The sequence below is a fragment of the Oryctolagus cuniculus genome, chromosome 8 (assembly GCF_964237555.1).
Source record: "Oryctolagus cuniculus chromosome 8, mOryCun1.1, whole genome shotgun sequence".
NCBI lineage: Eukaryota > Metazoa > Chordata > Mammalia > Lagomorpha > Leporidae > Oryctolagus > Oryctolagus cuniculus.
Window position 1 is genome coordinate 45,921,576 of NC_091439.1, and position 18,465 is coordinate 45,940,040.

Genomic DNA, 18,465 nt, shown 5'->3' on the forward strand with positions numbered 1-18,465 from the left:
CTCTTTACAAAATATTACTTTAAAATAGCTCTAATAAAAGTGAATATTGCCCTCTAATCTTTAAATATTTTATTTATTTGAAAGGCAGAGTGACATTGAGAGAGGAAGAAATAGAGAGCTCTTCTGTCTGCTGGTTCATCTCCCAAATGGCTACAACAACCAGGCCTAGGTCAGGAGTCAGGAACTCCAACCAGGTCTCCCAAGCAGGTAGGATGGGCCCAGGGAACTTGGGCCATCTTCTACCACTCTCCTAGGCACATTAGCAGGGAGCTGGATGGGAAACACAGGACTCACCAGCATTGAGATATGGAACAACAGCACTGCAGGTAGTAGCTTAACCTGCTGTGCCACAATGCTGGCCCCTGATCTTACATTTCTAAAAACCATTTACTCATTCAAAATTGAACTGCAATCTACAGTTGATGAGAATACATTAACTATTGCCCTGTTTTTTAAAATCTATATTTCATTATGATCAGGCTCTAAAGGTTAAATCTGGAAGCAGTTTGCAAGAAATATGCCAACTTCTTCATCCATCTATAACTCCAAGTTTATATTTTTTTCTTCTTTGGGAACATTAAACTTAAAATTACATGCAGGCTAAGAATTAGTTTGATTTAATCATTCTACATTATATTAAAAATCGTTGGGGCCAACATTGTGTCGTAGCAGGTAAAGCCATTGCTTGTGACATTGGCCGCTGCTTGTGACACTGGCGTCCCATACAGGCACCTGTTCAAGTCCTGGCTGCTCCACTTCTGAACCGACTCCCTGCTAATGCACCTGGGAACACAGCAGAGGATGGCCCAAGTGCTTGCGTTCCTGCACCCACATGGGAGACCTGGAAGAAACTCCTGCCTCCTGGCTTTGGCCTGGTCCACCCATGTCTGTTGCGGCCATTTGGGAAGTGAACCAATGGATGCAAGACTTTTTCTCTGCTTTTCTCTTTCTCTGTAACTCCGCCTTTCAAATAAATAACAATCTTCTTAAAAAATAAAAAAGTTAAAAATAAAAATCATAACATCACTTTGTATTATAATTTTCAATAAACTGCAAAGTTTTAAAGGAAATGAATACGTAATTCTTTATAACTAATTATTTCTCTGAAGGTATTCACACACTGGGCAGCAGGAGGCAGCAGAGGTTTTACACAATGTCTGAAATTTTAGTATCACTATGGCAAGCATTCAACCAAGTGGTTTGAGTTCAGAATTCCAACTAACTTAAAAATAGATGTGTTATTTTTCTCTTCTGCTGACATAAACATCCATGTGTCTGTACCGGGAATTCTGGCTTCAGGTTCTTTGGAAATCTAAGATAGTCCAATTTTAACACTTGGCGCAGAAGAAACCTCAATGTCAAGACAAGAAGCTTTAATTAATGCTATTTTTCTTAATGTATCAAAAGAACCCATAGCACAATATTTAAGAAGTAAAAATATATTTCCTCTGAAAAGATGACCTAGGTTTAAAACAGACTGATACAGCAATAAAATCAAACTACCAGTCTAGACAATGTAATCTTTACTCTTATGTGTAGTGAGACTTTGTAAGATAATACCACAATTATAAATCTTAAGCAATAACTTCATCCCTGACCTAATTTACAATAAAAATACATTTAAATAAAATTTGAGTAAGTTGGAAAATCATAAAACTTCTTAACTGGTATTTCTGGCTAAATTTATCATAACCAAAAGAACAGAGATATCTTTAGGTTATAATTACAGCACCTAATTCAAAAACTTTGGGATGTTACAAAACAAAAAAGCAGGGGTCAATAATATCTTTTCTCACTTGAACTATACTCTAAAGGAAAAGCAAATATTGCCATTTTACTACAAATTCCAGTACCAAAAGTTTTTAGTTTAAAAAATATACAAATACCCATTGGGTGGTATTGGGCCAAAGCAAGTGAGAAAAAAATCTCATGTTAATATACTGCCTGTCAACAGTGCATAAAATTCTTAGAAAAAAAATAATGTGCACAGAAACAAAATCAACTGATTAAAGCACATTTTTCTAAACATAGTGGACTTCAAAAAGTTTGTGGAAAATGAAATGAATTAAAAAGATATTTATTTTGAAACAAAAATATTTGCAATCCATGCCATTTTTCCTAATAGGCACTTTCCATTCACTTTCTGCAGATCCTTTATGCACTACTATTTATTTGAAATGAACATATTCTGCAGTTTGAAAAGACATTTTATTTTAGAGAAAATGATCAATCTGTGCACATGTGTAAACTCTTCCAATAAAATTTTTCATTTTTAATTTTAAGACTTAACAAAATTAAGGATAGAATATTTCACTTAAGAAAGTAGAAGCACAGATTTTTTTTTTATAAAAAAATAAGGTAATCAACAGAACACTGATTAACTTTTTTCACTCTTGTCATTTCCGAAATCAAGAATCTCAGCATGAAATAATCCTGATTTCCACGATCTACTGAGATTAAGCAATGTTGCAGAGTTCTTTAAAAACAAATAGCAGGGCCAGCATTGTGGCACAGCAAGTTAAAGACACAACCTGCGACACCAGCATCCCATTATCAGAATGCTGGTTGAAGTCTGGCTGCTCTACTTCTGATCCTGCTTCCTGTTAATGCCCCCTGGGAAGGCAGGAAAGAAAGGCCCAAGTATTCCAGCTCCTGCCACCCACGTGGGACCCAAGGATGGAGTTCCTGGCTGCTGGCTTTGGCCTGGCCCAGACCTGTAAATACTGTAACCTATATATTTATCTCAGTAGATAACCCTTCCTCATGGAGAACAGAGAACACCCATTAGGTATGAACTAATTCCACTGCCCGGCCTGGCACAAATACACAATAATCAACAACTGTACTCATCTTTATGTCTCTGAAAGAAAAGCCTCATTCTTTTCATTCACAGCCTCTCACTCTGCCTTCTGTTTCCTTCTCACTCTACTTCAAGGGTCTTACTGCATCAATTATTGTTCTCATCTATTTACATTTTTCTCTTCCACTAGATATGATTACTTTCTGCAATATAAATACCCAAACTTCTCCAACCTAAAAAATATATATATATACCCCAAACTTAAATACTTGGTTTTATTTTCTTGTCTAAGTACTACCTCTTTGCTAGTCAAGGAAATGTATTGTTTTCACAGATAAAATGCACTTCTTTCTTTTTTTTTTTTTTTTTCACTTTTTGTTACACTGTAATTCCCTTTAAATTTTTTATTTGGAAATAATTTCAAAAGTTCAGAATAGTTGAAGGACGTAAAATAATACAAACAATACTGGTATTTCTTTTATCCAGATTCAACTACTGTTAAGAGTGTACTCCCCTTTTTCTTCAGTCTGAACTCTTTACAAGTAAGTTAAAATATCACAGCCCTGGGGCCGGCACTGTGGCACAGTGGGTTAACGCCCTGGCCTGAAGTGCCAGCATCCCATATAGGGGCCAGTTCTAGTCCAGGCTGCTCCTCTTCCAATCCAGCTCTCTGCTGTGGCCTGGGATAGCAGAAGATGGCTTAAGTCCTTGGGCCCCTGCAACCACGTGGGAAACTGGAAGAAGCTCCTGGCTCCTGGCTTCAGATTGGCACAGCTCCAGCCGTTGCGGCCAACTGGGCAGTGAACCATCAGATGGAAGACCCCCCCCCCCCCACTCCATGTAATTCTTTCAAATAAATAAATAAATCTTTCAAAAACAAAACAAAAACAACAACAAAAAAACAAGTAACAAGTATCACAGCCCTTTACTTCTAGATTAGTTCCAAATGAAGCAGTACTTCAATTCCGCCTCGGTCTTCCTTCTGTTTCTACTGTTCTCTAACACTGCTGGATGACGTCACAGATGACTTACTGACTGCTAACTTGAACTGGCCCAGGGTTTTGATCTTTATTCTGCTTAGTCTGTGGCCACTCTCCATAAGGTTCTCCATTTCTCTAACTTCCAGTTATGACAACTCCCTCTCTGAGACTTTTTCATACCCTTCCAGCTCACCTCTCTTCTCAGCTGACCCAATGTGTTATTTTGTTTTCCCCTACAATCTCCAGTTTTCCTGAATGATCTTGCCCATGACTATGGCATTCAATTCCATGCATGCCAATGGTTACAAATCACATAATCTTTCTTGAGTTCTAAACTTACATTCATAACTGCCAATTAAATGTTTACCTAGATGATAAATTTAAGAAATCAAAAAAACACCTGCCCCAACCCAGTTTGTTCTTCCCATATTCCTTGTTTCGGTCAGTGGTGAACCTGGTTACGTAAGTCCCCAGTACAGCTATCCTCGCTTTCTTTTCCCCTCATTTTGAATGTGACTGATCATCCTGCTTGTGTATGCTTGCTGGATTCTCCCAAGTCTTCTGTCTGGACTGTGATGCATTAGTTTGTGTCCTCAGCTTTCCTCTCCTAGGCTGTCACAACAGTTATCTAGCAAATTTTTTCTCATTGCTCCAAATTTACTCTCCACACTGCTACTCCATGGTCTTTTCTAAAATACAAGTGGGAGTTTGCCACTCTCCTTACCCTTTAGTGCCTCTCCACTTCGTGTAAGATCAAAAAATAGCACGAAGTTTCGTCATGATTTGGCTTCTATCCTCTTTCCATCATCTCCTATTTCCACCTATGCCTTGCATATACCAAACTACTTGTATTCTTCAAATGTGTGGTTCTTTCTCCTGAATACATGCATTGGAACATATCATTTTTCTTAGCTTGGATTTAATTTAAAGCGTTTAAAATTCCATTAAAACTCCATTCTAAAAGAAGAGCTAAAACACTCAAAATGGTACTGTGGCAATTTTGACAATGTCCCAAATAATAGCTTTAGGCAGGTATAAGGAAGGTTTTTTGCAACAGAACCCATAAAGACATAGGCAGACCAGCTTATATAATGTCTCTATTAATGAACAGAAAAAGAAATAGCTACAATAGCATTATAACAGATTTTGGTTCTCTACCATCGAATATACTTGTATGAGGCAGGTACTCAATACAGTGGCTGGGACATTTGCATCCCGTGCCTGGCTTTGAGTCCCAACTCTGATCCGGATTTTAGCTTCCTGCTAATGTACCCCCTGGGAGGCAACAGGTGATGACTCATGTAGTTGGGTTCCTGCCACCCCATGGGAGACTCAAATTGAGTTCCCAGCTCCTGCCTTCAGCCTGGCCCAGCTCCAGATGAGAGATCTCTGTTTTGGTCTTTCTTTTTGCCATTCAATTAAATAAAGTAAATATACCTGTATGAAATACTTTTTTTAAAACAAACAAAAAAAAGATTTATTTATTTGAAAGGCAGAGAGGGAGGGAGGTCTTTCATCCACTAGTTGACTCCTCAAATGGCCACAATGGCCAGAGCTATGCCAATCCAAAGCCAGGAGTTTCTTCTGGTTCTCCCACACAGGTGCAGGGGTCCTTGGGCCATCTTCTACTGCTTTGCCAGGCTATATCTGGGATCTGAATGGGAAATGGAGCATCCAGGACTCAAACCGGCATCCATATGGGATGCCAGCACTGCAGGCAGTGGCTTTAAATGCTATGTCACAGCTCCAACTTCTGTATGAAATATTTTGAAGTCTTTTAGCTATTGGTAGAAAATGATTCTACAGGTCAATAATTACAGTGGGTGTGGGTGTCGTGGCCCAGCAGATTAGAAGGCTGATTGGGATGCTTACATCCTGTATCAAAGAGCCAGCTCAAGTCTAGGCTCCTCTGCTTCCAATCCAACTTCCAGCTAATGCATCCTGAAAGGCAGCAGATAATGGTTCAAGTGATTGGGCCCCTGCCACTCACAAAGGAGGCTCAGACTGTTTCAGGCTCCCGGCTTCTGGCATGGCCCAGCCCTGGCTACTATAGTCATTTGGGGAATGTACCACCAGATGGAAGAGACATATATAGACATAGATATAGATTTAGATATAGATAAATATCTTGGTCTGCCTTTCAAGTAGATGAAAATAAAAGACACTGAAAACTAACTGTGCAGGGGCCAGCACTGTGGTATAGCGGGTAAAGCCGCCACCTGTAGTACAGGCATCCCATAGGGGTGCTGGTTCAAGTCTCAGCTGCTCCATTTCTGATCTAGCTGACTGCTATGGCCTGGAAAAGCAGTAGGAGATGGCCTAAATCCTTGGGCCCCTGCATCCACATGGGAGACCCAGAAGAAACTCCAGGCTCCTGGCTGTGGATCAGGCCAGCTCTGGCCGTTGTGGCCATTTGGAGAGTGAGCCAAAGGACAGAAGACCTCTCTGCCTCTGCTTCTGTAACTCTGCCTTACAAATAATTAATCAATCAATTAATTAAAATAAATAAATGTCTTTAAAAAATAAGTGTGCAGTAGAAGAGCAATAAAATCACATGCAGTCACAAAGAATGAAATTGTGAGGTATAAAGATACGAAAAAAATGACAAGTTTTCAGTTTGAGAAAAACATTCCTATGTCACTTCCTCACATATTTTCAGCCCTGGACTGGGGAAGGGAATACAGGGTGGGAGGTTAACAAAGGTGCTCAAGGAAAAGACCAGCTTAGAAAACTATGGTAGACTTTGAAGTTTACAAAATAAGGAGTAACATTAAAATAGTGATATTTATGTAGTTCAATTAAAATGGGTTACACAAAACCATAATAAGAAACTTATTTTAAAAACCAGAAGATAACAAGTGTTGGCAAATATATGGAGAGTGTGGAAACCTGTGCATTGCTTGTACAAATGTAAAGTAACAGAGCTGCTCTGAAAAGCAATATGACAGTTCCTCCAAAACTAAACACAGGATCCAACAAGTGCACATCTGGATTTATACTCAAAAGAACTGAAAGCAGGGATGTAAACTTATTTGCAAACCAATGTTAACAGCAGTATTATTCACAATAGCTAAAAGGCAGTTACCTACCCAAATGTCCATCAGCTAATGAATGGATAAACAAGATGGGATATATCATACAACAGAATACAAGGACTACTCAGCTTTTAAAAAAGGAATAAAATTCGGATATATGACAACATTGACACACCTTGAGATCATTATGCTGATACAAAAGGGCAATTTTATATGATTTTACCTATATAAGGTACCTAAAGTAGTCAAATTTCAGAGATACAGAGTAGAATAGTGGTTGCCAGGGGCTGGAGATAGGGGAAAATGTAGAGTAGTTGCTTAGTGGGTAGACAATTTCAGTTTGAGAAGATAAAAAGCTCTGGAGATGGACGTCAGCCACTGTGGTACAACAAGGTTAATGCAATATCAATAACCGCTAGCTTACCATTGGCCTTTACTTTTGCTAAATCCTTCATGTGTGTTCTCCCAATAGCAATCCTGATTTCTGTAGACATTTAAACATCTTATTTGCTTCTGAACTGCTCTATGTTGCTAATAAATCACTAATAATGATACACCACTACATATTTTTTCCAAACTTTACTTTTCCATAGGTGTTCTTTTCTGTCAATTTTTCAACTTGTCCTTTTCTTTAGAAGGATTTATTTATTTAGAAGAGAGAGATAGAGAGGGAGACAGAGATAGGAAAAGAAAGAGAGAGAGAGAGAGAGAGACAGATTGTCTCTCTGCTGGTTCACTCCCCAAATGGCTGCAACTACTAGGACTGGGCCAGGCTGAAGCCAAGAGCTAGTCACTTCACCTGGATCACCCACATGGGTGGCAGGGAGTCAAGTATTTAGACCTTCATCTGCTGGTTCCCAGGCACATAAGCAGGGACCTGTATTGGAAGCAGAGTAGCCAGGACTTGAATCAGCACTCTGATACAGGATGCAGGCATCCCACCCGGTGGCTTATCCCACCGCACCACAACATGTGCCTTCTATGTGTTCTTTACTCCTATGGTAGTCATTGTATGTAAACATACTTATTGAACACCTATACATTTAAAAACACAATTCTCAATGATGTTATATATACTTTGCCACAACAAAAAAAAAATCAAGTGCATTACATACATACTCTTTTATGTAATTCCAGAAAGTCAGTGCAAAGCTCATAAAGCAATGTTCTCTGGACCATCAAAATCCCTATGACCTTGTGTTTTTATAACCATCAGGAAGCAAGCATCATTTTGAAAAGAGTACTGAACTTGCAGTTATTGTTCAACCTCACAGGCTTCTGCTCTGATTCCTGGCCAACCCTCTACTGTTTCCTGTAATACTTGGTTACCAGACTTTTATCAGATCTTTTAAACAGGCGAGACGTTTTAATATGGGAAAGGAAAGTTATTTCCTTAATATAAATGTTTCCTTCTGATATTATAACATTTGATGAAAACAAAATAATTTACCAATTAATCATGTTCAATGTCTGCAACCTGAAAAATAATCTCCACAAAAGTCTTAAGGACGATAGAGACTAAAAGACTTTAAAATTTGTTGTTTGTGGTGATTTCTTATTGTGAAAAATTATATGCCTCTTTTCCCTCTGAATTCTAAAATCGGAACACACTGCCTGGCTGCAACATCAATAACTGCCTCGCTCATCACTTTCTTTGATCTCTCTTTCCCCAGATCCTTCAGATATGTTCTCCAGTAGCAATCCTGAAAGCTGTACAAGTTCAAATATCTGTTCTTGCTTCTGGCTGGCTCTGGTTTGCTAACAAATCACCTAGAAAAATGCCATACCACTACATTATTTATTGTTTCCAAACTGAACTTTCCCAGAAAGCTTTTTATCGATTTTTTTCTTTGTTCTTAATTCATAAAGTAGTCATTAAAGCTGTTTACACATACATTTCCAGGCATCTACAAAACTGCACTTTCCCACCATCCTTGCAAGTAGACTGCAAAAGAGCTGGCATTGATTGTAGCACAACGGGTTGAGCCACCACTTGTGATGCCAACATCCAATGTGGATGCTGGTTCAACTCCACCTCTGGTCCAGCTCCCTGCTATTGCGCATGAGAAAGCAGCAAAAGATGGCCCAAGTGCTTGAGCTCCTGCCACTACATGAGAAACCCAGATGGGGTTCCAGGCTCCTGGCTTCTGCCTGGCCAACTCCCAACCATTATGGCCATTTTGGGAGTGAACCAGCAGATGTAACATATTTCTCTCACTCTCTCTCTCTCTCTCTCTCTCTCACTCACTCTCTTTCTCTGTCATTCCTTCTAACTCTGCCTTTCAAATAAATAAAATAATAAAAAAATACTACAAAATTGAAAAGCATATTTAGCTAATCAAAGTCATACATAATACTTTGAAGAATATGAGAAAAACATAGCATGCACAGACAATATACATACAAAAACAAATGCTGATTGCCTTCTTTCAACTATCTTTATTAGAATATGCTTTTATACATTAATTTAAATGATTTTTTCATTGATATTTCAAAGTTACTTTTAAATAATTTCTATAGCCATATAGGATTTCCTCTTAGTGTCAAAACAGCAAACAATAAATTATTGCAATCTATTCTTTACTGCAACTATTATATTTACGTGAAATGCTTACCTCCTATGTGGTTTTTATTCTGATGGGAGTTACAGTCCATGTGTTCTAAATTTGAGTTACTCATCTTAAGCTGATCACTAGAAAATAAAACACACAACAAACATATCAGTTATTAGTTTATTTTTTAGAGAAAGAAATTAATACTCACTAAACAACTAATATATGCCATACGGCTTAATGTACATTATTTAATTGATAGCTCTCAGTGCTTACAAGTAGTTATGGTCTTCATTTTGCATTGGGATATTAAGGTTGTAAAAGTCTAATTAATTTGCCTGATAATGAAAATTCAAGTCTATTTGGTTATGGTTACCAAGCCCTGATTTTTCTACTACCCTAGGCTACTTTTTCCAAGAAGTGTTATGAAATTGTCTTGCCAAGTAAAAAGAGTTTCCTTGAGTTCTTGTTGAAACAATTATTTTAATAAAATATGAGCAGCTGATTTTTGAAAATCTAGCTTAATAATGAATGTGGTCAGACACAGCTAGTATCAAATTAAGATATTCTAGAAGGATTAAAAGCAGAAAAAGAGGTTAGACTGACTTGAGAAATCAGTCACTAAGCCGTGGGCATGTTGTAGAATAATACAGAGAAGGGGCAGGTGTTGAACTGCAGCCATTAAGCTGCCACTTGGGATGTCGGCTTCTCTTATCTCAGAGTCCGGGTTTGGGTCCCACCTCCACTTTTTTTCTTAAAGTGGCCTGTAAGCATAAGGCAAAAGGACCTGGCTTCAGAAGCTTTTTTTTTTTTTTTTTTTAAAGATTTATTTATTTATTTGAAAGAGAGAGGCAGAGAGAGACAGACAGAGACAGAGAGAGGTCTTCCATGCGCTGGTTCACTCCCCAGATGGCCGCAATGGTTAAAACTGGCCCAATCCAAGCTTCTTCCAGGTCTCCCATGCAGGTGCAGGGTCTCAAGCACTTGGGCCACCTTCTACTGCTTTCCTAGGCCATAGCAGAGAGCTGGATCAGATGTGGAGAAGCCAGGACTTGAACCAGCACCCGTATGGGATGCCAGCACTACAGTTGGCAGCTTACCCGCTATGCCACAGTGGCGGCCCCACCTCCCTCCACTTTTAATCTGACTTCCTGTTAACGCCCAACCTGGGTGGCAGCAGATGATTTCTCAAGTACTTGGGTCTTTACCACCCCCATGGGAGACCTGAATGAAGTTCCAGGCTCCTGTTTTCAGCCTGGTCCAGCCCTGGCTTTTGCAGGCATTTGCAGAGTGAGTCAGTCAACATAATAATCATGTGCTCTGTCTTCTACCTTTCAAATAAAACTTTTTTTTTTTTTTTTTTTTTTTTTTTTTGGTGACAGGCAGAGTGGACAGTGAGAGAGAGAGACAGAGAGAAAGGTCTTCCTTTGCCGTTGGTTCACCCTCCAATGGCCACAGCGGCAGCCGGCGCACCGCGCTGATCCGAAGCCGGGAGCCAGGTGCTTCTCCTGGTCTCCCATGGGGTGCAGGGCCCAAGCACTTGGGCCATCCTCCACTGCACTCCCTGGCCACAGCAGAGAGCTGGCCTGGAAGAGGGGCAACTGGGACAGAATCCGGCACCCCGACCGGGACTAGAACCCGGTGTGCCAGCGCCACAAGGCGGAGGATTAGCCTAGTGAGCCACGGCGCCGGCTCAAATAAAACTTTTAAAACGTAATTACTGGGACAAGTGTTATGGTGTAGTATGTTAAGCCTCTGCCTGCGGTGCCAGCATCCCATGTGTGTGTCCATTCGTGTCTCGGCTGCTCCACTTCTGATCCAGCTCTCTGCTGTGGCCTGGGAAAGCAGTGGAAGATGCCCAAGTGCTTGGGCCCCTGCTCCCAAACAGGAGACCCAGAAGCTCCTAGCTCCTGGCTTCAGATCAGCCCAGCATCAGCTGCTCCAGCCATGAAGGGAATGAACCAGAGGATGGAAGATCTCTCTATCTTTCCCCCTCTCTGTAACTCTGCCTCTCAAATAAATAAATAAATCTTTAAAAAAATTACACTGACAAGTGTGACTGTACTACTAATAATATAATAAATGCACACATTCAGAATTAATTAACTTAAACATGATCTTAGTTATTCAACTAAATTCTTTTATATCATTAAAGGGAAAAATACAGCTCAAATTGAATTGCACATGTCAGAGATATAATGAGTAATCACACAGACTGAAAAATTAAACAATCAACTTAGTGACTGAGATGCAGCCAATTTACGTCTATGCTTTAAAGCAAAGTGGGCTAAGCCTCCTCCTGCGACGCCAGCATCCCACATGAATGCTGGTTCTAGTTCCACCTGCTCCTCTTCCGATTCAGCTCTCTACTATGGCCTGGGAAAGCAGTTGAAGATGGCCAAGTGCTTGGGTCTCTGCACCCATGTGGGAGACCCAGAAAAAGCCCCTGGCTCCTGGCTTCAGACTGGCCCAGCTCTGGCCATTGCGGCCATTTGGGGAGTTACCCAGTGGATGGAAGACCTTTCTCTCTGTCTCTTCATCTCTTTGTCTCTAACTCTACCTCTCAAATAAATAAGCAAAATCTTTTTTTTTTTTTTTTAAAGATTTTATTTGAAAGGCAGAGGCAGAGAGGCAGAGGCAGAGAGAGACACAGAGAGGTCTTCCATCCGCTAGTTCACTTCCGAAATGGCCACAATGGCCAGAGCTGAGCCAAACCGAAGCCAGGAGCCAGGAGCTTCATCCAAGGTCTCCCACACAGGTGCAGGGACCCAAAGCCTTGGGCCATCCTCCACTGCTTTCCCAGGCCTTAGCAAAGAGCTGGATCAAAAGTAGAGCAGCCAGGACTGAAACTGGGGCCCACATGGGATGCCTGTGCCACAGGCAATGGCTTTACCTGCTACACCACAGCACTGAACCCATAAATAAAATCTTTTAAAAAAGAAAAATCTGTAGTATAAATCAATAAATAACAGTGGTGAAAACAATGGTAATATATTTATTTTAAACTTTCCTAAAAATAACTTGTTATTTCTGGAATCAGAAAATAACTATTAAAATTAAAATCTGAAATATCAAATAAAAATGTGGTTTCTATTGCAGTTAACTGATCCCAAACTCTAAAAATTACTGCAATTTACAAGAGAGGATGGTAGAGAGAATATCATTCATTCACTTTATGTATTACCTTAAGGATACTATTTCTTTAACACCACTGTTCTCCATTATAGTACCATGTCCATCAATAACAGGTGAGTCCAAATTAGTAGATCCATTACTGATGTGATCACTGCTTTCGTATCCAGACTCCGTCCTTTGTATCTGCCAATTGTCACCATGAATTTTACTCTCTACAAAACCTCTATTTTTCTCCATTCCTTTTCCATTAGAGTCCAGGGAACTTCTGCTTCCTATTTCCTGCTTCATTTCATCTTCATAAATGGTCATTAAACCTTTCTGTTTCGGATTCTCTTTTGGCCAATTACTAAAATTCTGGTCTTTGCTACATTTAACTTTGTTACTGATATTTGATTTATGTCTTGGACTGTGCTGCCTTTTTTCACTTTCACTAAAAACACTGTCAACATTTAATGTTTCTCTCATAGGTTTCCAACCTCGGTTCCGGTTTTTACTGCTGCTATTACAGCTGCTTCCTTTATCCCTCGAATCCTGGCTGCTGTCTGTATCATATCCAGTGCCACTGTCAGCCTTAACTTTGCCAGTCACTTTCTCTCCTGGAGCAAGAATCTGGGATTTACTTGAACTTATTACTTGTGCAGCTCGACCATGATGGGCAACTCGGTCATGTTTACACGGTCCTTTTCCTTGACTATGATACAGATGTGGATTTCCATATTGTCTAAAGCCATTTGGAGCAGGAGGTGATCCAGATTTGAAATGTGACAGGTCTTCATCAACCAAATCTTTTAAAAAAACACAGTTTAATAATTAATTAAAGTTACAAATAAACAACTCTTTAGAGTCACTTTTTAATCACAAGACAAATATCTTGTTTGAGAAGAAAGGTAAAGCAATCACTGGAAAATAATAAGTAATTATATTGCATACTTGGAGATAAAGTGCTTCTTCAGTCCCCATTTATGCTAATGAGGCCTTTATAAAAGAAACAGACTTTTTAAAATGATCTAAGAGGCAGATAATTCAAACAGTTTTTTGAAAAAAAGCATTCTAGCTCAATTTACAAAAATCAGAGAAATATTTGTCACCAAATATACTGGTAAAGACTTAAACATGCGTTAAAGCAATTGCTGCTGCGAGTGAAGAAACAGACATCCACTCACTGGTGGTGCAGCAGCCATTCAGAAGGCAACTGAGACACATCACATCTGTCAAAATTAAAAATAAACATACCCTGACCCAGCACTTCCTCCGAAATGACTTTGTGCTATGGCTATACCCAAAAAATACACCTGGAGATGTAGAGGGACATCACTGCAGCAGATACCTGTCTCTAGAGTCCAACTATGCCATAATAAAAGAAGAGCAAAAATGCACAGAAAGTAAGACATGCTTATAACGACTTGGAAACTAGTAACTGAGGTCACACGAAGGTGAGAGATTTCAGAGAAAGAAGCCCTGTCACTTTTTGTATAACCCCCCCTTATTATTTGAATATTCCACATGAGTGAAGGACATTTATAAATAAAAGTTAAAAAAAATCAAAACACTAGTCTCTCAGGCTACAATTATGTAAAAATCAGGAATACTCTGCATTTTTAGGTTTAGTTTAGGTGTAATAAAGAACTCACACTAACAAACATATAGATATACATAAACACATAGAAATTAAATTTAATGTTATGACACTCAATTTTAAAGTAAAATTTTTAGTAGTCTCTTTTTAAATGAATGCTCTAAGCTCTTCACTTACCTTTATGCCGGCCTAAATCTTTTCTTTGTCCTTTCTCTAAATCTCTCCTTTGTGGAGAAAGTGAATTTTTCTGTTCAATGGCTTTCAGTGCACATTCTCTGGAAATGTCTCTTATCTTTTCCCTTTGATCATTGTGAGTGAACTTAACTGTAAAAGAAATTCTTTCAATGTTACAGATCATTTCTCAAAATATTTAACAAAAGTAAAAACAGAACTCTATAAACATTTTAAGGTTTTACTTATTTAAAACACAGATTAAAGCACACAATGAACTCATTTTTATGCTAACTAAAAACTCGGTATGATTTTTCCTGATGCTGCACATATACTGTTTTATTTTAAAATTTCTTGCATGGCCCTAAAAGCAAGTATAAAAAGAGAAAAAACTGACTTGCCATTTAAATACCAAGAGCTAAAGCTAGCTGATCATTATTTGCCAGGTATTATTCGAAATGTATCCTCATTTAAATTAAGTACAATTACTATCTCCATTTCAGGCAAGGACAAACTAGACACTTGCCCACATTCCCATCCCCTGTAAATGTAGAACTGGGATATGAGCCCAACATCTCTGATTCCAAAGCTTGTGCTCTCAACCACATACACACTATTACTGGACTTAAAGTAGGTGTATTTTGAAAACCAAAAAACGTCTTAATCTTCAAGTACCAAGAATTCATGAGAGGGAAAAAGAGTCTCAGTAAGACTTTTTAAAAGCCTGTATTATAAACCTTTGTTGATGATAATTATTCATTCTGGATTCATTGGGTCATTTTAATGGTCTGATATTACTTCATTAATAACATTTCAAAGCTATCAATAAAATCATCCTGAACATCCACACAATTAAGTTTTATGTATTTCTAAACCATAACTCCACACTGCACTGTGACGCCTCATTTTGGGTTCAAGTCACAGTCATGGCATCTAATATAGGGTTGAATAAAAATAAAGAAAAGAACAAAATACTATTATAGCAACTCTGAGCTATTCACCAATAACCACTTAATTTTAGCATATATGCCAAATTATTAATATGTTTGTCTTTTTCAAGCTGTGTGTTAACTCCTTGACAAAAAGGCCTTATCAGATCTTTCTTTTACTGGGTAGACTGCCTCAGGCCTACCACAGCTCTGAGTGCATGAGAAATTCAAACAATTCCAGGAATCAAACTGGTCAGGTAAACTATAGCTCTTAGAGAAATGCATCAATCAAAAGACATTTGGTAATCTACTTGTCATTTTCTCTATGTCGCTAACACAGCCAGTAAAGCATCTTCCTTCTTCATAATTCTCTCCAGTAATTACAGATTCAGTTAGTAAAGAAAGCAAGTGGCCAACATGTTCAGTAATAATGTAAAAAGACAACTTAACCACATACCTGGCCCTCTCCCTCCACTTGTCTGAATGTGGCTCCGATTAAATGATGACATATTATCAGTTTGAAATTTCTGGTTTTCTCTCTGTTTGGCCTGGTCGCCAACTCCATTTTCTTTCGAATTATCTGACTTATAAATTGTGGGCTTTTCACATCCTTAAAAAAAAATAAGTGAAAGTGTGTCACTGTTTTCCTTACTACCAGGAAAGGAAATGTTTGAGTTATAGTTTCAGATACTTTCAAGACTACAGACAAAATTACTTAAAACTTAAAAGGATTAACATTGTCTAAGGATATTTATGTACTTAATAATGCAGTGCCAAATGGTCTAGCTGCTTTGAACTTTTTCTGGTGTACTCCATCACTTTTTAAAGTTTATTTATTTGTATTTATTTGAAAAGAAGAATGAGAGAGAGAGAGAGAGAGAGAGAGTAGCAGCTTCCATCTGTTGGTTCACTGCCCAAATACTGGCAATAGCCAGAACTGGCCAGGCCAAAGTCAAGAACTCCATCGACTCCTAAATGGCTGGCAGAGACTCAAGTACTTGAGCCATCACCTGTTGCATGCAGAGTGCACAGTAGCAGGAAGCTGGAATGGAAGTGGGGATGGGATTCCACCCCAGGCACTGTCATATGAGATGTAGGCATCACAAGATGCAGCTTAACCCACTGTGCCACACCTACCCCACTAAATCATTTTAAATTTCAGTATTCACTGATAGAGCTCCCAGGTAAGAAGCTCGTCTCTGCTGTGTAACAGTGCCTGACGCCTGAAGTTTCTCACTTCACTGAGAAGGAAATGTCCCTTTCTAAACACAACAAGATGTACTAGAATTCCCTAAACTCCACTGTACTGAAACTCAATTTTGACATTATCCTCACATTGAAAAGGAAAGTTCCCTTTCTAAACATAACAAGAAGTACTAGAATTCCCTAAACCCCATTGTGATGAAACTCAATTTTGACATTATCCTCAACATTCATTTATATTCAATATACTAGTATTCCTAGTTCATTATAATAGAAAAACACTAAAAAATGCTATTTTAAAATAATTACCGATATTTTCTGCACCGGATTTGTAATGTGACCAGCTGACCACCTGCCTAAGTGCATCTTCAGTGGAAACCGCTGTGCCATCTGGGTTTGCATAAAACAAAAGCAGTGGCTGGAAGTGGCAACGAATACACTTGGAGACCACATCTTTCCATCTAGCTCCAACCTTTTTAAAAACCATAAAGAATAAAATAAGACCTCTTAATCAATGTGTTTACACGAAAAGGCAAAGATTCTGAATTGATCTGAAATTAAAAAAGTTTTAAAGACACTTAGATGGTAGCAGTTCAATTGTCCATCATATGATATGATTAATCTTATTTAGTAAATAAGTTTTTTAAACATTATCATTTTTTTTGAAGAAGGAAAAAGCATCTTTATTTTCAGATGATATGCCCACATATGTAGACAATCCAATGGGATCTAAAACAAACAAAAACCTCACAAACTACTGAAATTAATCAGGGAATTTTGCAAGGTTACAGGATGTAAGATCAATATACAACATTCAATGATATTTCTAAATATCAGCAACAAATAATTGGAGGATGAAATTTGAAAATATTTACAATGCCTTCAAAATGTGAAATACTTAAGGATAAATCTGGTAAAAAACATTTCAGGTTTATTTTTTTTAAATAAAGATTTGGTTATTTATTTGAAAGAGCTACAAACAGGGAGAAGGAGAGGGAGAGGAAGAGAGAGAGAAAGAGAGAGAGAATCTCCCATCCATTGGTTCACTCCACAAGCAGCCACAATGGCCGGTGCTGGGCCAAGCTGAAGCCAGGAGCTTCTTCCAGATCCCCTACATGAGTGCAGAGGCTCAAGCACCCAGGCCATCTCTACTGCCCTCCCAGGCACACTTCCACGGAGCTGGATTGGAAGTAGATCAGCTGGGACCCGAACTGGCACCCACATGGGATGCTGGCACTGCAGGAGGCAGCTTTTACCTACTAAGCAACAACATCGGCCCTCAAAATTTAAGACTTGTACAACAACAACAACAACAACAACAAAAAAAACCTTGAGAGATATTTAAGGAAACCTATGTAAAAGAGAGATGCCTTGTTCAGGGGATGAGAAGACTCAAAATTATTAATATGTCAATTCTCAATTTAGACTCAGTGTAAACCTTATGAAAACCTAGAGCAGGCTTGTTTGTGAAAACTGATAGATGTTTCTCAAATTATATGGAAATGGATGGAACCTTAATATTGACTGAAAAATGTGTAGACACTTTATGACTTCTAAGCTTGTTATAAGTTTGTAGTAATCAAGATAGTGTGGCATTGGCCTCAGAAAAAATGAATAGAGAGGCTGGCATTGTTGTGCAAAGGATTAAGCCGTCTGTGACACCAGCATGTCATGTGAGCATGGGTTTGAGTCCCAGCTGCTCCCCTTTGATCCAGCTCTCTGCTATGGCCTGGCAAAGCAGCAGAAGATGGCCCAAACCCCTGGGCCCCTGCACCCACACAGGAGACCCGGAAGAAGCTCCCGGCTCCTGGCTTCAGATATGCCCAGTTCTGGCCATTGTGGCCATTTGGGAGTGAACCAGTGGATGGAAGACCTCTTTCTCTCTCTGCCTTTCAAATAAATAAACAAATATTTAAAAAAAAAAAAAAAGCTTTATTTTATTTGAAAGAGTTACGCAGAGAGAAAAAGAGAGAGAGAGAGAGAGAGAGAGAGAGAGAGAGAGGTCTTCCATCCGCTGGTTCACTCCCCATTTGGCCGCAAAGGCCAAAGCTGCACTGATCTGAAGCCAGGAGCCAGGAGCTTCT

The 18,465-nt window shown here is 39.0% G+C and overlaps 1 protein-coding gene across 4 annotated transcripts in view; it reads right to left on the reverse strand.

The window, feature by feature from the left end:
• The window catches only part of USP53 (ubiquitin specific peptidase 53), a 69,950-nt gene that overhangs the window by 8,356 nt on the left and 43,129 nt on the right, over positions 1–18,465 (reverse strand). For all 4 annotated transcript variants that reach the window (XM_051820277.2, XM_051820276.2, XM_070047670.1 and 1 more), the window contains 5 exons: positions 16,691–16,853; positions 15,636–15,788; positions 14,256–14,402; positions 12,552–13,287; positions 9,431–9,507 (listed from right to left, as the gene is read on the reverse strand). In XM_051820277.2, the coding sequence (XP_051676237.1) occupies positions 9,431–9,507; positions 12,552–13,287; positions 14,256–14,402; positions 15,636–15,788; positions 16,691–16,853 (1,276 nt within the window). The remainder of the gene's footprint in view (positions 1–9,430; positions 9,508–12,551; positions 13,288–14,255; positions 14,403–15,635; positions 15,789–16,690; positions 16,854–18,465) is intronic.